The following is a 20328-nucleotide window of genomic DNA, read 5'->3' on the forward strand; positions in this document are numbered from 1 at the left end:
GCAATTTGTCTCCTTTTGAACCCCCCGCCCCCGACGGGTTTCCCCCTTTGATTCGCGGCCCCGAGGCTCCCCCCGCTTTGAAATGCAAACCCGCCTCGGCCGGGGCCTTGGGCGGCCCGGGGCTATAAAAGGCCTGGGTGGGGCGGCCCGGCGGCGGGGCGGCGAGTTCAGGTGAGCTGTTGCTCGCCGGGGCGGCCCGCAGCGGCGGCTCCGGGGCCCAGCATGCGCGGGGGTCCCTGCGGCCACCATGTACGTGGGCTATGTGCTGGACAAGGACTCTCCCGTGTACCCCGGCCCCGCCAGGCCCCCGAGTCTCGGCCTGGGCCCGCAAGCCTACGGGCCCCCGCCCCAACCCCCGGGGCCTCCGCAGTACCCCGACTTCACCGGCTACTCTCATGTGGAGCCGGCCCCCGCGCCCCCTGCGGCCTGGAGCGCGCCCTTTTCTGTGCCCAAGGACGACTGGGCCGCCGCCTATGGCCAGGGCCCCGCGGCCCCGGCTGCCAGCCCAGTCCAGCTGGCATTCGGGCCCCCTCCGGACTTTAGCCAGGTGCCCGCGCCCCCTGGGCCTGGCCCGGGACTCCTGGCACAGCCCCTCGGCGGCCCGGGCGCACCGTCCTCGCCCGGAGCGCAAAGGCGGACCCCCTACGAGTGGATGCGGCGCAGCGTGGCGGCCGGAGGCGGCGGTGGCAGCGGTAAGGACCCCCTCTGGCCCTGCCCTGCGCACGGTCTCCCCGAGCCCGGCAGGTGCGAGGGCGAAGCCCCGGCCGCCCCCGTCTGACCTCTGCCCTGGCCCAGCTTAGGTTCCTGGAGCGGGGCCCCCCGGACCACCCTCGCCCTGGGGGTCAGTTCCCTCAGCTTCCCCTTCTGAATCCCAGCCCGAGTAAGCACAACCTGTCTGTCTGTCTGTCTGTCTGTCTAGATAGGGAAACTGAGCCCGGAGAAGTGAAGATTCCCACGCGGTTAGGCGGCAAGGCCCGGACTAGAACGCTCTCCCCAGACTTTTATCCCCGGGCTCCTTTAGCAACACGGGCCCAGATCATCACAGGCCTCAGAGGCTGCAAATCTGCCGCCGAAGGGATGGTGCCCTGATTGTAGGAACTCAGCCAGGTCACTTTCCTTTCCAGGTCGGCCCCCCCCCCCATTCCAACAGTGAAGAGGTTGGTGGTTCATATCATTTGGACTAAAAAAGAGCCCTCTTTGGTTAGAGTGGCGGGCAGGGGGCTTCCTACCTTTCCATCCCAAGGCCCTTCCTGAACTCTTGACCCTGGGGGCGGGGAAAGCAGGAGCAGTTGGGAAGGTGGCTGCTGTTTGGCTCCTGAGCCTGTGAACCTCCTGCCCCCAGGCAGGCCTCTCTGATCCACCCTCTTCAAAGGCAGGGGAGGGGGCAGGACAAAGGCCCAGCTTTAATGAGGGGCGGCCTGACCTCCTTTATAGGTCCCCCCTTTGTCATGTAACAGGCTGCGCCTTGGCTCGGTAGTGACTCCTGTTGGCCGGAAAGTGAACAGGATACCCCATTGTCCTGACTGTGTTGGGCCTGTCCTGACAAAGGCCACCTGGCCTGGTGGGCGGGAAGTTAGCCTGCCCACCCTTTGATGTCCAGCCCCTCCTCCCCTTCCCCCAGCTGTGAGCTAGCCTGAGACTTCCCCTCCTCCTCTCTCTCTTCACCCCCATGTCTCCACACACGCCCAGCTCACCCAGGGGGCAGATTCTGGGGAGGGCTTGGTCAGTAGCTACAAGTCTGGCTGTAATCGGACCACCTTCTTGGGAGTCTCAGGGACCCAGAACCTCTTAAGGGACTTATGGCCCGGATGTGCCCCTTGTTTCTGTGACTTTGGCTAAATTATGACAGCTAACATGTAATAGAACACTTACTAACAGGCCAAGCACTGGCCTAAGATCTTGCATGTGTTAACTCATTTAATTCTTACCACATTATAGTATGTACTGTTATCACCCCCAGTGTTAAGATAAAGAAATGATGCCATAGAGAGGTTAAATACTTTCACGAAGCTGTATAACCAGTAAATGGTGAGGCTGGGACTCGAAATCTGGCAGACTGGCCCCCAAGCAAACCTGTGAGCTAATTCTCTAGCTTCTCTTAAACCAGTCATCTTTCCTGGGTTTCACTTTTACCATCTGTGACATGAAATGGAAGGGTCCTCATAACTTTGTTTGAGGGACAAAAGGACCCCTTTGAAAAATGTGAGGGAAAGTACAAATCTTCTCCCTAGAAAAGAGTGTTGCCTAATTCAACAGACAATTTCAGGAGTTCTAGAGGCCCCAGAAGCTTTATCCATAAGCTCCAGTTGAGAACCCTGCTTTAGATTATATGAGAGAAGGTGTCTGGGGCCACTGACCCTGGGGCCTGCAGTTCCATGTCTGTTCCCTGGAAAAGGAAGCCCGCTTTTCCTGCTCCTCTATTCCAGTTGTGGCTTCCTGCTGATCGGGTGACTTTGGAGATGGATGGGGAGGTTCCCTAGGGGCGGGACTTGGAGAAAGGCCATCACTGTGTGAGGCAGAGAGGGTGGGCCAGTGGGGGTCAGAGGACTGGAGAGGCCTGGGGGAGCCTCCAGGCTGTGTGATGTCAGGCAAATCCCTTCTCTCTGGGCACAGGAGCTGCAGCCCAACTCAGCCTCTGGTCTCAAAAGCCATTTGGACACTTGTTCCCAGGCAGAAAAAGGGCCTAGAAGAACTCTACCCAAATGCAAAGACCTTTCTTCCTTTACTCCCAGAGAGTAAAAGGAAGGGCTAAGGGTGATGTGGGGGCTCCCGAGGAAAGTGGCTGCCCCCAGGAATCAGAAAGACCCATCCTGCCCAGGAGGAGGAGCCTTGGCCTTCTGAAAGCTAGAAGCTGCTGCCTGTCTGCCTGGGGGCATCTGACTCTGACCAATGCTCCTGAGATGTGGGCAGAGTTGGGTGGGGTTACAGACCCTCCCTGAGAGAGGCCAAGTCCCTCCCCTATTTGGCCTCAGTTTCTCCTTCTGGGCAATGAAGGTACAGGGTCTCTCAGGAGTGTTTCCTGTGTCAATGCTATTGTGTCAGATGGCAGAGGGAAGGTCAGCACACGTCACTTCGCCCCTCTGGCTCAATTCCCTGCAAATGTTGCTCCTGGTCGCCAGCTCTTATGGTATCATTTTTGGCCAGGCCATTTCTCCTCCCTCTTGAGCCTCTAGCATTCTGTAATATCTGAACTGGACAAGTAGATACCAGACATACAGATGGGGCACTGAAGCCCAGAGACTGGAAGGAATGTTCTAGTTTCACACAAGTGGAAGCTGGACTACAATAGATGTTGGATGAGTCAGTTAAAATTTTTCCAAAGGTTTTCCATCATTTTTTAAGGCAAGATCTACACTCCTTCTTGAGGGCTCTGAGACTGTAGAGCATCAATGCCTGGTCCCTGCCTGCCTTCCTGACCTCAACCCAGGCCATTTTCCCCTCAACCACCAAATTCTAGTTTTCTTTTAGTTTTTCAGACATGCCATGTCTTACTGCAGGTCTTATGCCTGTGTTGTTCCCTCTTCCCAGAAACCTCTTCTCCTTGACTCTTTGCAGGCCTATCTCCTTCTCACCCTTCAGGTCTCAGCTTAACGCTCACCGCCTTAGAGATGTCCTCCATGATTTTTCAAGGAAGGCTCCCCCTATACCCATCAATAACCCTTGCCATGTTTTTTAGAGCACTAACCCTGATTGCAGTTTATTCACTATTGATGTGTTTGTGTGTGGTCTGTTCCCCCACCCACCCACCAAGGTAAACGCCTCTGAGGTCCCGAGCCATGTCTATTTGACCTGTCACTACATTCCCGACATCCAGCTCAGTGTATGGCATTTAGCAGGTGCTCAATACGTTTTGTTGAATGAATGAATGAACAGGGCAAGTGTGAGATCTTGGCTTTGACACAGGTTTCTGGGGTCCCAACCCTGGAGATGGGACCCATGACTCTCTAGGCCAGCTGCTCATGCCAATGGCTGCTCCTCTCTCCCCACTGGGATAGTGAGGTACCATCCTCACCTGGGGAACTGGCATAGCTCTGGCTGGGACTGAGCCCCTGGCTTTGTTCTCAGGAGGGGGCAGTGGAAATGGGGAAGAGGCTGCTAGCCTTCATTCCACAATCAAAATATTAAACAGTTCCAAGTGATTACCGTCACTTGACTGAGGCCAGTAGGAAATGACTACAAGGGGTTTTATTTCTTTGCCTTCCCCCTTTGCATCTATAAACACCAGCGTTTTCATTAAGACCGTCCTAAATTATCCTTCTGTCAAAGGTTTAGCAGCCGGTCCTTGTGAGTAAACACAGCTTCACAAGTGAATGGCCCATTAGGGTGGCTGAGGTCCCCCACAACTAAGGAGATGTTCACTCCGATTATGAGACTGCTGCAGCAGGGTTTAGATCTTGGTCCAACCTCTTTAGCTTCAGATGGAGAAACTGAGGGCCGTGGAGGGATGACCCTCCCTCTCCTCACCACATTCCAGACCCTCTCCCTTAGCCCATTGGCACAGCCACCAACCTGGCCTTTTACCTTCAGCCTTTCTCTCTGATGCCCCAGCTGTCTTCTAAACCATTATCAGATTTATCTATTCAAGGCACATCTCCTGCTCAAGAGCATTCCATGGCTCCCCACTGCCATGGAATTGCCATTTCATTTTATGCCATTTCGTTGCTGTAAAATCCAGCCCCATTTCTATGGCATTCAGAAAACCCTCTTGAGAACTGGCCCCCAATCCACTATTGAAGCCACTCTCCCACTAGTTTACCTAGATACAGAGATGCTTACTTGCAGCAGTTAAGATCTGGGTCTTAACTGTAATTGTATTTCTGTTAGAAGCTGCGTTAGCATCAGGAAAGTTAATTTGGATCATTGCTCTGAGCCTCAGCTTCTTCCACTGTAACACTGGGATAACAATAGGATTGCACCTTGAAGCAATGGTACCTAGATCCCTCAGCCTGGCACAGTAGGTGCTCAGGGCATCGGTACCTGTGACCATCTCCTCTGGTCCTTAGCAGGTGTGCTCAAGCACATACCTCATACCCTGACTCTCCAGTCTAGGTCCCTCTACCTGAACTACTCTCCCTTTCCTCTTCTATTTTTTCACTAGTTCAAATGCTGCTCCTTCTCCAGGGCCGCCTCCTCTAGCAAGCCCTCCTTGGTTCCTCCTTCCCAGCACTCTATCAGGCCCTTGTATTAACAACATTTACCACTGACTGTGTTTATCCCTATCATCTACCATCTGTTAGCCACTCAAGAACCAGTCCTAATCAGTTCCACCCTTCTCACCATTCCTTGCCCATAGTAGGAGCTCATGATAAAGCTGATAACTGTGGTCTTGGCTGGGTCCTTACCATGTGCCAGGCACTGTGCCAAGAACTTTGCATGAGTGATCTCATGAGCCTCATAACAACCCTAAGAGGTGTGAGGATCTATATTAGCCTCATTTTACAGATAAAGTTAAGGAGGCTTTGAGAGGGTAAGGTAGTTTCCCAAACTCACACAGCTGGGACGTGGCAGCACAGGGTGCCAAGCCAGACACTACAGCCCAGGGAGCACCTATCAAATAAAGCAACACCCTGGGCGCAGGAGCCCCAGCCCCCGTTTCCCATGTGCTTCCCAGCCCAGGTAGGGAAAAAGGAGGCCAGTCTGGGAAGAGCTATAAGAGGCTGGAGGGGGAGGGTGGGCACAGCAGGGGCCAGGCTGTTTAAAACTGGCTCTCAAGGCAGAAGCTCCATGTGACACCTCATCTCTCAGATGTAGCTGGGAAGGAGAATGACCCAGTTAGAAGGTGGCAGAAGGCTGTTTTTGGTGGAGTGTTTCCTTCCCCCCACTCCTCGTTTTGACAGATACTGCTGCTGAGAGCCAAGGGAGTCATTCCGAAGGTCCAAAACATCTTTGTTAGCAACAGTGTCTGGCTTGTCAGGAGGAAGTTATCTTAATGGGCTGGCCCCTCAGGTTTCTGTCCTAGAGCTCCTGGGATCTGGAAACAATTGCATCTGGAGTCAGGTCCATCATGGTGTTAACATGCTAAACCTTCTCTCCAAACTCACCTCTTAAGTTTGTAAGGGGGCTCTAGATCCCTCTGCATTGACAGAGGGAGCAGGTGTTAGTGAAAGCCGGGACTGATGCTCTAGGCTCAGCACCCTTCAGTGACTTCCCTTTGCTCTTGAAATCAAATCCAAGCCCCTTACCTCAGGGCTCAGCTCTGCTAGCCTCCAGCCTCATTATGGGCCTCTCTCATTCATTCATTCATTCATTCATTCATTCAGGCAGGCCTGTGGGCAATAATAGTCTCCAAGGGTCTCTTTGGTGCCAAACATTTTTCTAGGTGCTGGGGATTCCATCCAGAACAAGGCAGCCAGGGTCCTCTCAGGGAGCTGGCCCTGTCTGGCCCTGACTCTGCCATTTTCTGCGTCGGGGCCTTTGTAGATGCCGTTCTCCCTTCCTAGAATAATCTTCCCTATCGGTAACATGGAAACCTCCTTCTCTGCCTTTAGGGCTTAAATGTTGCCTCCTCCAAGAGACCTCGCCCAAGCTAAATACAGTATGCCTCCCCACCCCCGCCGCTGAACCCAGCTCTCATGCCTATGCCTGCTCTCCTCCACACTAAGCACAATTTGTAATTATTTCATTTGTTTGTTTTCATCAGTGCCGTCCCCCAATGAAAGAGGGGAATGAACTATTTAACAAATACGTACCGCGCATCTACCAGGGTAATAATATGAACGAGCATCTATTGAGTGCTCAGCATTTTTTCAAATGCAGGTATTTCTGACCCGGGAACAGCACATTTCTGCATTAGATTAGTGGCTTTGACGATGGCTGTGGGAGTGGTGGAGCTGGACAGATGGATGTCTTTTGGAAGTTGAGCGGACCAGCTGATGGATTGGATGTGGGGAGTTGAGAAGTGCCAGCAAGGCTTTTGGCCCGAGTGGCTAAAGGATGGGGCCTGTTTTCTCAGGTTAGGAAGACCAGGACAGGAAGTTTGTGTTTTGGATTCAACAAGATCCAGCAAGCACTCGCTGTGTGCCAGCCGCTGTTACAGGGCTGGGCGAGCCAGGTGGCATGGTGCGTGCCCTCATGGAGCATCCAAGGAGCCAGGCACTGAGGGGAGGGGATTTGCCAAGGTCACACAGAGCTGGAAAAGGGCAGGGTTGTCCAACAGAACTTTCTGTGATTCTGAACCTGCTCTATAGCTGTGCTGTCTGGTGTGCTAGCAACTAGCTGTGTCTTTCGAGCTTTCGAGCCGTTTGAAATATGGCTAATGTGACTAAAGACCTGAATTGTAATTCTATTTAATTAATTTAAATATAAATAGCCACATGTGGCTAGTAGCTGTCATATGGGACAGTGCAGGAAAGTCCTTCTCAAGAGTTCTGAGAGGTAATCCACTCCAGATGGGCTCAGTAGTCTCGATCGTGGAATCTCCTGCCTCTTCCATCTCGAAGTCATCTTCATCTTCATCAGGTAATTATTCATAATGACCTTGTTAAGTAGTTTGTCATATCTAATCTCCACAACTACCGTGTCTAAGGAGGAATTCATGTCCCCACTTTACAGATGAATGAACTGGGATTCAAAGAGGCTCAGTGCCTTGCCTGGGTTCACACTGCTGGCATGTGGCCGGGCTGGGTGAGAGCCATCGGTCTGTCCTCTTTGCTGCTTCTCAGAGCCAGGTCAGGCTGTAGACCTCCAGGAAGAAGGTGGGGCAGGGGATGGCCCTCAGGTGGCCTGGGAGGAGGAGGGTGCGGTGCTGACTGAGCACTGTAACTAGGCAGGACAGTGACAGTGGAGGGGTAGGGAGAAGCTGACCTGGGGCTGGTCAGGACATTTCCCCCTACCCCATACCAGCCTCACCCCTGCTCCAGGGCCTGAATGAGGAGCTGGGATAGAGCATCCTGGGACCACAAATCAGTAGGAACGAGGACCCAGTAGAAAGCCTCATGGCCCAGGGGAGACATCCGTCTCTCCAGATCAGGACCGGCCAGATCAGGGCTGCCACAGCAGAGGTCCCACCCTCTGGCAGCACAGATGAGGAAAGAGACCCAAACTGAGCATCTCATGCGCAGCCGGTGGCCCAGCCAGATCTCCCCATGCCGGGCCAGCGTTCTTTGCCCTGCTGCTCCCCATCAGGCGGCATTCCTCCCTCTCCCGGGGGAGCCCTCCAACATCCGCTTCTACAAATAGCTCAGTTCTCCTTGTCTCTCCATAGCTCTTTGCCCTTTAGAAAATGCTTTCACATCCATCCTGTTCCCCAGGGGGAAGGAAAGCCCAAAGAAGCTCAGCCACTTGTCAACCCCTTCAGCTAAGGGTGGTCAGACGTGGGTCAGGTCTCTGCCTCCAGCAAGGTCTGGGGACTCGTCCCCTGGGTACCAGGCTTTCCCCCAAATCTCAGTACAGTGGAAAAGCTGCTAGGATCCGGGCCTCTCCCGAAGCACAGCCACCTTGGGGCTGCCCCATGCCCTGCCACCTTTGCAGCCCTCTTATATATGTTATCTGGGTAACGCCTCACGTGTTTTATATTAAAGTTATTTGCATGTTCAACATATTTGCACTTCTTTCCTCCTAACTCTTCACCAGTGAAATACACCTCTTTCCTTCCCCAATCCATTTTCAGGACTCCTTGCTGTGGGATTCTGTGGCCACCCTGTTCCTTCCTCCTTCCCTGAGCTCCCTCCTGCTAACAGCCCCAGAGCTTGCATTTCTCTTTGTCTTCCCCAGACCAGCACTACAGACAGGGGTCACTCCCCAGTGCCTCCTGCCCACATGTGTCTGAGGCACGTGGCTGGAGGATCTGCAGGCCAGGCCCTCCCTGTGGGGGCTGCCCAGGTGGTAGACAGGGAGGGGGTGGGGGTATCTGGTCCTTATGGGAGGGCTCAGAGCTGCACAGAACTTCAGAATTTACAGGACCCTCAAAGCTGACACCCCAATCCTTTCCTGATGTACAGGAGAAACTGAGGCCCAGAAAGGAGAAGGGACTTATTCAAGGCCACACAGGTGGCACAGAACTGGGATGAGGCCCTACTGACTCCAGCTGGTGGTTCAGGATCCCCCAGCGGGCTTGTTAAAGATGGCAGGGGGATCAGGATGCAGTAGATCTGGGGTAGAGCTTGTGTGTGTTGGGGGAATTTTGATGCACAGCCAGGGCTGGACCACACAGTGAGGGGTGACAGAGGGTCCAGGGCTGGATTTGTGTCCCAGGCTCTGAGAGCCGGAACTGGCAGTGTCGTCCCTCAAGGCCACAAACCCAGCAGGAAGAAGGCAAAGGAAGTGCTGACCCGGAGTCCACTTGATTTTCCTGGAGCCACCCAGCCGGCCCTAGAGGCAGAGGCTGAACTCTGTCCTTGCCTGGCCCAGGCTGGATGCGGAGGCCCCGCAGAAGGCTGTGTGGCTCCTGACCCCCGTCCTCCAGCTGGGCAGCCTCCCTATCTAGACTCTCAGACAGGGAAATCGGTCTTAGAATTCTTTCAGCAACAATAACAAACACAATCACAGAATCAACAAACATCGGGAGCTTTGCGTTTCCAAGTTGGAAAGGACCTTATAAATAAACAGTCTCGTCTAACACACCACCCATTTCACAATCATTTCCCAACATTCCTGCCATATGGTTGTCCTGCCACTATTGGAAATGAATGAGACCTACCCTTCCCCACACACCTATTACACCCAGGGACTGTGCTAGGCATCATCCATCCATCGCAAGTGATGCCCTGGACACCCATGGTTGGCTGGTTACGGGAGAACTTACACTTTTTGATAGTGCTGGTGCTGTTTCTGAGGCTGGACAGGCCTGGGTTTAAATCCCACCTGCCAGATGTGTGGACCTCTGTGAGCCTCAGTTTCCCCATTTATAAAATAGGGATAACAGTTGTACAACTTCATAGGTTGTTGCAAGGTGTACACAAAGTGCCTGACACATAGACATGTTGGCCCTTGTTAGAATAATAATTACTCCCAGTTTATAGATAAAGAAAATAAGGCTGGATCACCCAGTCAGTGAGAAACTGTACTGTACAACTGCATGTCAGGGTTGCCTGAGAGCTATTCAGCTATCAAATCCCTGAGCCCTATTTCAACCCTGCTGAATCTGAATTTCTGGGCTAGAATCTGTGCTTTTTAAAAAGCTCCCCAGCCAGTTCTGAGGCTGCTGGTCAGGTGTTTGGAACCATTAGCCTGCAGCTTCTAGGGCCTCTGCTGTGAGCATTTTAGGGGATGGGGAATTTGCTTTCTCCACCCAGGCTGGTGCACATGGGTGGCCATTCCTCCAGTCCCAAAGCCAGAGCAAAGAAAGCCTCCCACTTGGGTGAATTACCCAAGGCCTTCCCCCATGCTCGCCCCTAAAGAGCTAGAGAGCTCTCCACCCTCCCCCTACTCACTCACATTGGCATCTGGCCCAGAGGGCTATTTATTGGGTGCCTGGGAGCAGTGGCCCCCATCAGACACCTGTTACAGGCGCCTGGACTTCCCCTTCAGCCCCAGCATCCCAGGAACCTGTAAATCATTGATCCCGGGCCCTCTCCCTTCCCCCCACTCTCATGCACCTCCCTGCCCCCTCTTTCCTGGGTTCCAGGGTGGCACAGGTGCTCACAGGCGGGGGAAGGGAGGATGGCTCCAGACATTCAGGAGTTCTGGCCCAGAGCTGTGACTGGAGCCCAGGGCTCCTGACTGTCATTAAAAACACAAGCTCACATCTGCACATGGTAAAAATTTAAACATCCCTAAAACTCCATTCTACCTGTGGCTCCCCAGTTCTCTCTCCAGAGGCAGCTCCTACCAATGGCTTCTTGTATATTCTTTCAGAAAGAGCTCTGTGGGTGTGCAAACATATGATTGTGTATATGTGACTGTGTATCCCCCCATTTTTATACAAAAAAAAATAGTAACATATTATTCACAACACTCAGTGTCTTGCTTTTTTTTTTTTACACTTAACAAAATATCTTGGGCATTGCTCCATATTGGTCCATACGGAGCTTCACCATTTCTTTTGAATGATTGCATAAAGCTCGTCTCCATGGATGTATCATCTTTTATTTAAAATGTTCCCTACTTGTAGGCATGCACATTGTTTTTAATCTTATGCCGTTTCAAACAGCTACAGCTTCGGACATTTCTCTGTGGGATCAGTTCCTGGAGGTGGGATGAGTGGATAAGGGGTATGTGCATGTTCAACGAGGCTAGACATCACCTACCTGAGCTCCTGTGGGATTCCCTGGTTCCTGGACCACACAGTGTGATAGCAAACATTTTGTTCTTTGGCAGAGCCATTTTCTTAGCAATAAAACTGTGTACGTTTGAGCAGCTCTATCAATAGAAGTTGGCCAGTAGGTTCCTGAGCCCACCAGCCCCTCTCCTGGGCCCAGATGGAGAATGGGGGATGGGGAAGACCGGGTCTGTGGGTTGGGTCTTCACTGGCGGCCTTGCTAGAGCAGAGAGGACTAATTACGCAGCTAGAGCCCTACCTCCCACCTAGTCCCGTGCCCACCCCCCATCCCCCCCGACCTCGGCTCTGGGAAGAGCTGGATTAGAGGTCTGAACACCTGAGCCCGCCCAGGACACCTGAGCCCAGGTTCATACCACTCACTACCAGGCAGAATAGCCCTCAGCAAGGGCCCCTTTCTAAGCTTGAATTTCCCCCATCTATGAAATGGGTGTGATGGATCTCTGCTTGCTCATGCGAAAGGATGGGAGTGAGAGCTGGGTGCCTGGGGGGCCAGGTAGCTTCATAATCACTGCTTAGAATCTCAGGCTGTGAGTCTTCTGGACCCTCTGGCTGCAGCCCAGGGCTCTCAGGGGCCTGCCGTCACTATGGGCTGACCCCTCCCTTCCCAGGAGCACAAGTAGATGGGTGGTCTGCTCTTTGAGCTTCTGCTTCCAAAGCTTAGGGTGGGGGGGTTCCACGGTGGGTTCTGCAGACCCTAAACCTGGTGAGTGACGAGTCGTGAATGAGAATGGGGAGTGAGAGCTCTAGGCCAGGTGACATGGTCTTGGGTGAGTCCGTGACTGCCAGGGGCTTCAGTGACCCTGACTACACAGGGAGGCTGGATCAGGAGGACTCACCAGGCCTCTCTTATTTGGATCTCTGGCAACTCTATAATCATCCTGAACCTCGGTCTCTTCTTTTATAAAATGGGAGGAGAGTAAACTCCCATGACCCCTTCTGGGTTTAGCCCGGCGAGCCCAGTGGGCTGTGGACTCAGAGCTCCACGGGGATCTGGTGGTGGTGGCATTAGGCAGAGCTGTTTTTGAGCTGGGGTTGAATATTCTAGGCCAAGGAGGGGCTCCATCTGGACCAAAGCCTTAGCAGCCACTCCCTTGTCCCTTTCTCGGGCCAAGCTGGCTGCCGGCCGAGGCTGTCCCATGCTGCACTGGGCAGTGAGCTGAGGGCAGTGGATGTGGGAGCGTCCAGTGCGGTTCCGCTGCTCTGGCAAGAAACCCAGGGAAAAGAGCCCAGGAACATCTGTTGTCTCCCATTCTCCACAAAACCATTTGGCTCTTGAGGAGCCCAGTGCTGTCCTGCCAAGCAGCGTGGGCTTGGTGGAGGGGGTGGGGGGGATAGTCAAGACAGGGGTGCTGATGGACAGGCGATGCCAGAGCTGAGTGTGACCCAGACAGAGGTGAAGGCTAGGCTGTTGGGGGGGCGCCTGGGTGAGGCAGGAGGGGATGGATGGTTATTCAGAGACCCATCAACCCCTGGTGGGATGCATGTGTGGGTCTGAAAGTGCTTGTCTGTGCCTCCTATTTATAGACGTTTGCTCAGCTTCTTACAAAGAAAACTCGTGTTTAGTCAGGCCCCCACACCAGCCCAGGCCAAGCATGATTCTTAATATTCTCTCCAGACAGACCTCTGATCCCAGCCCCAAAGCAGCCCTGACATTAACCCCAGTCAGTCCTCCGCTCCAGTTCCTGGCCCCAGGCTGAGCCCCATGTAGAAGCCAAGCCACCGCCTTCTCTCTCCTGGGTTATTGCAGGTCTCTCTGTGCTTCCCGCTACCTCTTGCCAATCTGGTCTCCATGTAGCAGCTGGAGACATATTAAAACATACATCAGACCTCGTGTCTCCTCTGCTCAGAACCCTGCAATGGCTTCCATCCCAGATAGAGGAAAACCCAGAGTCCTTTCAATGGCCAGTAAGGCTCTGGGCAACCTATGCCTCTCCCCTTGCTCAGTGCACTCAAGCCACACCTCACTGTTTCTCACACATGTCAGATGTCAGGCATGGTCCTGCCTCAGGGCCTTTGCACTTGCTGTTCCCTCTGCCCGGAGCCCTGAATTTTTTTTAGTTTTGCTCTTACTGGTGTACCCCGGTACCTGGCTCACAGCAGGAGCTCAGTAAGTATTTGTGGACTGAGTAGTCACCCTGCTCTGTGTCCAGTCACAGGTAGAAGGGTGGATGACTCCAGGCAGACCAGCCCCTATCTACTGTGCAACCCTAGGCCAGGGCTTGGTGTCCAGGGCTAGGGCCTCTTGAGGTAACTTCCAGGTCCTCAAGGGTCACCAGCAGCCACATTCGACAGGAATCGAGGTGCCATATAGCCCAGGACAGTTCAGCAGACTTTCGCCCTGTCTTCAGTGGCTCTTCCCTGCTCTCTGCTGCACAGGAGAAAGGAACAGCTGCCATCATTAGTCTCAATCTGCCCTTGCCTGCCAGGTGTCCCTCCATGTCATTGGTGTTCGTACCTGTGGTCTGAGGACCCTGAATCTGAACCACCTGGGGAACTTATTAAATATACAGATTGCACCTGTGGTCTGAGGACCCTGAATCTGAACCACCTGGGGAACTTATTAAATATACAGATTGCACCCCCAGGCTTTCTGACTCACATGATCAGGGATGCCATGGAAGCTACTTTCCACAGGCTCCTGGAGTTTCTGTCCTGTAGCCAAATCTGGAAGCTGCAGGGTTAAAGCTGGATGAGCTGGTGATCAGAGTAGGGCTCTGGACCAGGAGACCAGGATTGAAAGCTCAATGTCACCAGCAGCTTGCTGCATAACCCTAAGAAAGTTACTTCCTCTCTCTGTGCTTCAGTGCCTCCCCAAATGGGCACGAAGCAGTGCTTGCCTCTCAGGAAGTCTCCAAGACTGAGCCTGGGAGGAATGATTATCCCCCCAGGACTGGGCTTATCCCCTCCCCACCTCAGGGTCCTTCTACAGAGGGCTGGTGGCCCTGCCTGGGCCTTTTGCAAGTTCCCCCTCCCCACTCACCTCCCCTCCCCTCCTGGCCCCTCTGCTTCTCAGGTAAGACCCGGACCAAGGACAAGTACCGCGTGGTCTACACCGACCACCAGCGCCTAGAGCTGGAAAAGGAGTTCCACTACAGCCGTTATATCACCATCCGGCGGAAATCAGAGCTGGCCGCCAACCTGGGGCTTACTGAACGGCAGGTGTGTGGTTCCCCCACCTCAGCCACAAGAGCAGCACTGGGAGTCTGGCTTCCACGCTGCCAGGCAGATTAGGGAGCTCAGTCAAGGGAGGAGAACAGAAAGGTTGAGCCTCCTGGCCATGGGCACACAGCACAGAAAAAACTGAGCTACTGCCAAATCCCCTCCTGCCCCAACAAAACCCAATATTCTTAACCCCCAATAGGGAGATAGCAGATCTGATTAGCTATAGGCCATAGCTGGCTATGATCAGTGCTGTTTAAATCCAGAGGAGGGAGAAGTCACAGGCAGAACAGGGAAGGCTTCCTGGATGAGGGGTGTTAGAGCATGGCCTTGGGAGGTGGGGAAGAAGGTTACAGGAGAAGTTGTCGTTAGAGTAGGGGAGCGTGTTGTGGAGAGGAGAATGCATTCAGGGTCCATGTGTTCATGGCCTGGGTGGCTGGGGCAGGAGGGAGGCCACAAACGACACATCAGGAAATAAGAGCTCGGCTGTCCTCCCTCTCTTCCTCTCACTGTCGCCGGGTCTCTGCACCACCCACCTCTCTCTTCCAACCCCAGGTGAAGATCTGGTTCCAAAACCGGCGGGCAAAGGAGCGCAAAGTGAACAAGAAGAAGCAGCAGCAGCAGCAGCCCCCGCAGCCCCCGCAGCCGCCACCGCCAACCCACGAGGTCACCCCCACCGCAGCCGGGCTGCCCTTGGGGGGCCTGTGCCCCAGATCTGCCAGCCTCCTGGGCGCCTCCTCCCCAATGCCTGTCAAGGAGGAGTATCTGCCTTAGCCCCCTGCCCAGCCTTGTGGGCTGGGCGCCTGGGGACTGAGATGCTGGGAATGTGGCTCCCGTCGGGGCCACGGAGGCCTGGTCTAAGTCGCAGTCCTGCCACTGACCTTGGACAAGTCCACCCACCCAGCCCGCGTGTGCCCTTGGCCTCTCTGTGCAGTGAGCTCTTTGGATGGGACATTTTCCTTTTCTAGGCCTCGGGAATAAAGGAGCCCAGGGTGGGAGGGCTCAATCCCCAGAGGGCTGAGTGAGGGAGCCAAGATGAGTCCCCAGTCCCCAACTCCTTTTCCATAGGTTCAAGGGTAGAAGGCTGCTAGAGGGACTAGACGACCCTGGAGAAGGGAGATGGAGCTGAGGGAGGATGGGATGCTTACAGACCATGACCTGTGGGGAGGACTGTGGTCAGCTCACGCCTGCCTGGTCCTGCAGCCTCGCCTCTACCTGCCCCCATCCAGACATGCCCCGAACCTCTCCAGGCTGATGCAGAGCAAAAGCCCACAGGATTGGGCCTGAGAGGCTCTGATGACTGACCCCTCTGGGTCACAGAGCCATATCCCCTCACTAGCATTCTCAATGGGCCTCCCAGTGGGGGGTCGGGGGGCAGAGGGGCAGAGTCCACCCTGCCAAGTTCCTCCTCACCAGGCTGTCCCTCAGGGCCCAGGCCCCAGTGGGCCCTCGGAGGACTTTCTCTGGACCAAGCAGAGCTCACAGCTGGGTGAGTGTTGTACATAGAGTGGAATCTCTTGGATACAGCTTCAAGAATAAATTTTTTTCTCTTTTTACAGATGTATAAAAATCATTATACATGGCATTAAAGGAAAATGTTAAGCATAAATCATCCTCACCCCTTCCTAACAATTGCATAATCCCTTTCCATCTCTGTGGGCCTACAACAAGGTCATCTTTAAAATGCATTTGAACGGTTAAAACACGACATTGTTAGAGTAAGTCTATGAGACTAAAATTTTAAGTCCATTTTCTAAGCAGAATCTCAGACTCAATATATCAGTCTTTTGAATTTTTCAAATACTTTCAACTCAGGATTTTACAATATTCATTGGCACCCCATGTGCCAGGCATGGCTGGGCCCCATGAATGCACAGTCCTCGCCCCCCAGAAGTTTCCAGTCTGAGCCGTGCTCTGGGCATCAGGGAGCAGAGCATTCAGGGGCTCTCAGCTTCTCCTGGAGGATCCGGAAGGCTTCCTGGAGGACGTGAGGTTTGAACTGATGCCTAAAGGACTAGTGGGTGCTGACAAGAAGGGAAGATTGATAATAAAGCATATGAGCAGTATGAACTTAACAGATAAGTTTTAAAAACTCCTGAGAAAAGCTGCTGTTCTCAACTCGCTTTCAGAGGTGGCCAGGAGTCTGCTACCTGGAGGGCTCCAGTGCCAGCTGCCTGCCCCTCTGTTTACTGTTCTGGGAGGTGGCCCAGCCATAAAAAGTGTGCACAGCCTGCCCTTTGCTCCCGGGGCACATGACAACAGTGCATGAGGTGGATCCCTCCTGCACACAACCCCCTAAAGAGCAGCAGGCATTCCTCTCCTCCTGGTGGTGGCCTGGGAGATATGGCTTTGCTGAGGGTGGTGGGCATCTGAAGCACAGGAACCAGATGGTACCAGGGAAAGGACCGGGGTTCCAGGAGCAGAAGACGGTTGGTGGGAGGGTGGCTGGCAGTGAGTAAATATAGTTTTCTGATCATCAAAAACATTTGCTGTGTGACCTGGGGTAACTGCTTCCCCTTTCTGGACCTCGTTTCCCCATCTGTAAAACTGGGGAGCTAGTTTACCAAAAAGAAATGGCTCTGTCAAGTAAGTTTGGAAAGTCCTACAGACTCAACCCTTCTGGGAGAGTCACAGTGGTGCATCAGCACCCAAAGGCTCTGACAAGTCCCACAGCAAACACACCCCTTGCATCTTCTCTAATCCAGCATTTCCCGTGCTTCACTACCCAGGAGCCCCCTACTAGCACCTACCAGCACCCCACTGGACAACCCTCACTCTGGAGTGTGGGGGTTCTGTGGGCTGGATGGTCACACTTCAGCTGTGATTCAGTGTTTAGTAACAGGTTTTGTTGTCAGATGGCCTGGGCTCTTGCCTAACTACTTCTAAGCTGTGAGACTTCAAGCAAGTTACTTAGCTTCTCTGAGCCTCTGCCTCCTCATTTGTCAAATGAGGAGGGAAAATGCTCTCTCCTCTCTCAGAACTGTGTTTAGCACAGGGCCCAGCACATAGTAAGTTCTGGGTTTCAGCCACCTGCTCATAGAGCTGCTGCATCCTCTGTGACAGGCTAGCAGGCCTGACTGATGTTTTAACTACCCCACCCCCAATGCTGAGGACAGATGGTGGCTGGGAAGATCTGAGGCAGGACCAGCCTGTCCCCAGCTACCGGAAGACCTTCCTGGCAGGAGGTCAGTGGCCAGGCCTGGCAGGCTGGATGAGCTGCAGCTGCTGCCCACATGGGAGGTCAGGGCTTGGGTGGGGCCCACAGGTTGGGTTGGCGATCACCTGTCAAGTGGTAAGATTGCTGTGAAAAAGAAAACTTATCTAAAACAACTTCCAAGCAGTGCCATGGGCTGGCTTGTGAGGTAGTGAGTTCCCTGTCACCTGGAGAGTTCCCTCAGAGGCTGAGTGTTGTAAGATTCAGAAAAGGGAACCCTCTATCCTGTTAGACCCCAGTGCTAAGAGATGTTCCAGCTTTCCTATCAGCTGCTTCTGCTTTGCATATAGAGATTTTAAGCTTCCCCCTGCTGGTTGGCAGGCTCTGCATTCATACTGGAGACCTGGGGTCCAGACAAAAGTTAGATCTGGCTTAACATGGCCCCTGAAGTCCCTGGGCCTGGTCATGGCCTCTACGGAACCAGAAACATGCCCATCAGCACCATGTTTTGCATATAATTTCCCCTCTAGACCCTTAATGCCATGCCGAGAACCTCAGTCTCACAGAGACCATCACTGATTGCAGAGAGATTGGTATGGGCTGAGCAGAGGGCCACAGCTCAGGGTTGGGAATGGAGTGTTCTCACACAGGAGGTCTCCAGCAGCCCGGTGTGTGTGTATGTGTGTGACAGGTTACAATGAAGGGACAGAAGACTGTGGGGCTCCAAGGAAACCAGCCTGGCTCTGGGTAGCTGAGAGGCCCAGCCAGCGGGATGCAGAGCCCGGGGGCACAGCAGGCCTAGGACAGGGCGGCTTTGAAGGCAAGCCTGTCCTAGCAAGGCTGCTCCGGAATCACTTCCTTGGAATCACACCAGATGGGCTAGCAGTCTGGATCCTCATTTCTCACAGTCACCACTTGCCGGTGTAACAAACACATGCTCTATAGCTATAAAGTCTGAACATTAAAGCAAATTAAAAATGTTTATTTATATGCATTTAAAAATATCTCCCTATATAATAACGGGAAGTACATTTTCCTCTAACACTTTCCTTAAATTAGCACACATCTCCATTTCACTTTTGATGTGAGACCAGAATAGAGAGAGGAGGGAAGGGGGAGAGGAGACAGACTAAGTATTCAGTGGCTTGAATTCCTAAGTATTTTGCCAGTAGTACATTCTCAGAGGGATGGAGGGAAGGGACGGTGGTGGTAGCAATTGTCTAACATGTTGGTAGCTGAACTCGTGGTCAGTCGTATGATCATAAAACTGGGGCTTCAGTGGGTAGATTGACTTATGTGGACCGTGTCTTCCAATGTTGGGGTTTTGTTTGTTTTATAAAGTACAGATTTTTTCAACAAAGGCTGTGGTGGTAAAGAGAGGACGGCAGAAAGGTGTGATCTGAGGGCACAGCCTGGGTGGAGTCAGACCCCTAGAGTCCAGGCCTGACCCTGCCTCTACTCCACAGAGTGATTTTGCAAAGTCCTACCTCTTCTGGGCCTCAGTTTCCCCATCTGAAATGTGTGGGCCTAGACCCATTTGCACCCAGTGACTACTGCTGATGTTCAGTGGTTACCCCATGACGCGTTTGCTTCAGAAAGGCTAAAACCCCAGCCCTGTTCCTTCCCCCTCCCCCAGGGCTGGCTCCTTCCAGGGCTGGGGCTGGGGGGAGCAGGTGCTGCTGGGAAGGGGCCATTAAGAGACTCTAGAGCTAATGCTTTAATTCTATTCCCCGTTCTTGTGGTTCTCTGTGCCTTCCATAGGGTCTAATGAAACTCCAGTGGGAGGGGGTGGTTCAGCAAAGCTGCCTCCTGTCCTATAAGAAATGTGACAGGCCCCAGGGGTGGGCCTTGGCTGGGCTTCCTTGGAATCCCCAGGCACCTCCCATGACCCTCTTGCGTTATCTCCAAAGCCTAGAGATTCAGTGTTCTGTGTGACACCACTCCTCTGACAGTGTCCTCAGGGGCCAAATGGAGATGCACAAACCTGGCCTACCAGGCTGTTAGAAAGAATTAAAAATTAGATATTGGATATAAGTTCATCTAATGCACACAGTAGGGCTCGATGAATGCTCCTTCCCTTCACATTCATGTCCAAGGGGCCCTTCCTCCTGGGTCTAGAGAGCCCCTGGCATGCCCTATGAGGCCAGGTTTCAAGGAAAGAGCAGCTGGGTGGAACCTGGGGAGGAGAAGTGGGCTGGGCATGGACCAGGCCAGGCCTTTAATCCAAGCTTTTGCTCTGACTTAAACCCTTTCCACCTCCTACCAGGCTCCAGGGTGTAAGCAGCAGCACCTGTCTTCACTCTCCTCAAAGGCCTCCCATGTTGGCTAATGGTAGGGTGACCCCATGAAATAGTACCTAAGCAGGGACACTTTTAAGAGTGAAAGGGGCACAATTTGTAATATATATGCTGGGTTCACTAGCAAATACTGGTTCAGTCCCACAAACCAATGCATATAATCACTCTAGCTAATAATTTCCCACCCTAGCCCAGGCCCACTGGACCCTTGCAGCACTCTAAGTCAGCGATTGCAACCGGTGTGCCACAGGAATTTTACAAACATGTACTACCTGACTCTTTAGTCAGGGGCACTGACCTCTTTTCCCTTAGATTGTCAAATTAAAAAAATGAAAACAGCCAGCACAATAGTCGTCCAGTGTAAAGGAATAAAAAATATTCCTATTTTTTGTCAGATGGCAAAAAATATATTTTTGGTGTGCCACGGAATTTTAGTAATTAGTTTATGTGTGCCATGAGATGAAAAAAGTTGAAAATCACTGCTTTAAGAGGTCAGCCAG

At 53.1% G+C, this 20328-nt stretch overlaps 2 protein-coding genes across 2 annotated transcripts in view; one reads left to right on the forward strand and one right to left on the reverse strand.

Annotated features, from left to right (window-relative positions):
- Nucleotides 1-247: 247 nt before the first annotated feature.
- CDX1 (caudal type homeobox 1) lies at nucleotides 248-15983 on the forward strand (the record flags this gene model as incomplete). The annotated part of the gene is made up of 3 exons (XM_081135943.1): nucleotides 248-692; nucleotides 14232-14377; nucleotides 14933-15983. The coding sequence occupies 3 exons, from the start codon at nucleotides 248-250 to the stop codon at nucleotides 15149-15151; spliced, it is 810 nt and encodes a 269-aa protein (XP_080992069.1). The 3' UTR covers nucleotides 15152-15983.
- Nucleotides 15984-16482: 499 nt separating this feature from the next.
- CD74 (CD74 molecule) overlaps nucleotides 16483-20328 on the reverse strand; it is a 196615-nt gene continuing 192769 nt past the window's right edge. Inside the window, exon 9 of the mRNA XM_081136174.1 lies at nucleotides 16483-16499. Within this exon, the coding sequence (XP_080992300.1) occupies nucleotides 16492-16499 (8 nt within the window). The 3' untranslated portion in view covers nucleotides 16483-16491. The remainder of the gene's footprint in view (nucleotides 16500-20328) is intronic.

Source organism: Miniopterus schreibersii, assembly GCF_964146895.1.
Source record: "Miniopterus schreibersii genome assembly, chromosome: 4".
NCBI classification, from domain to species: domain Eukaryota; kingdom Metazoa; phylum Chordata; class Mammalia; order Chiroptera; family Miniopteridae; genus Miniopterus; species Miniopterus schreibersii.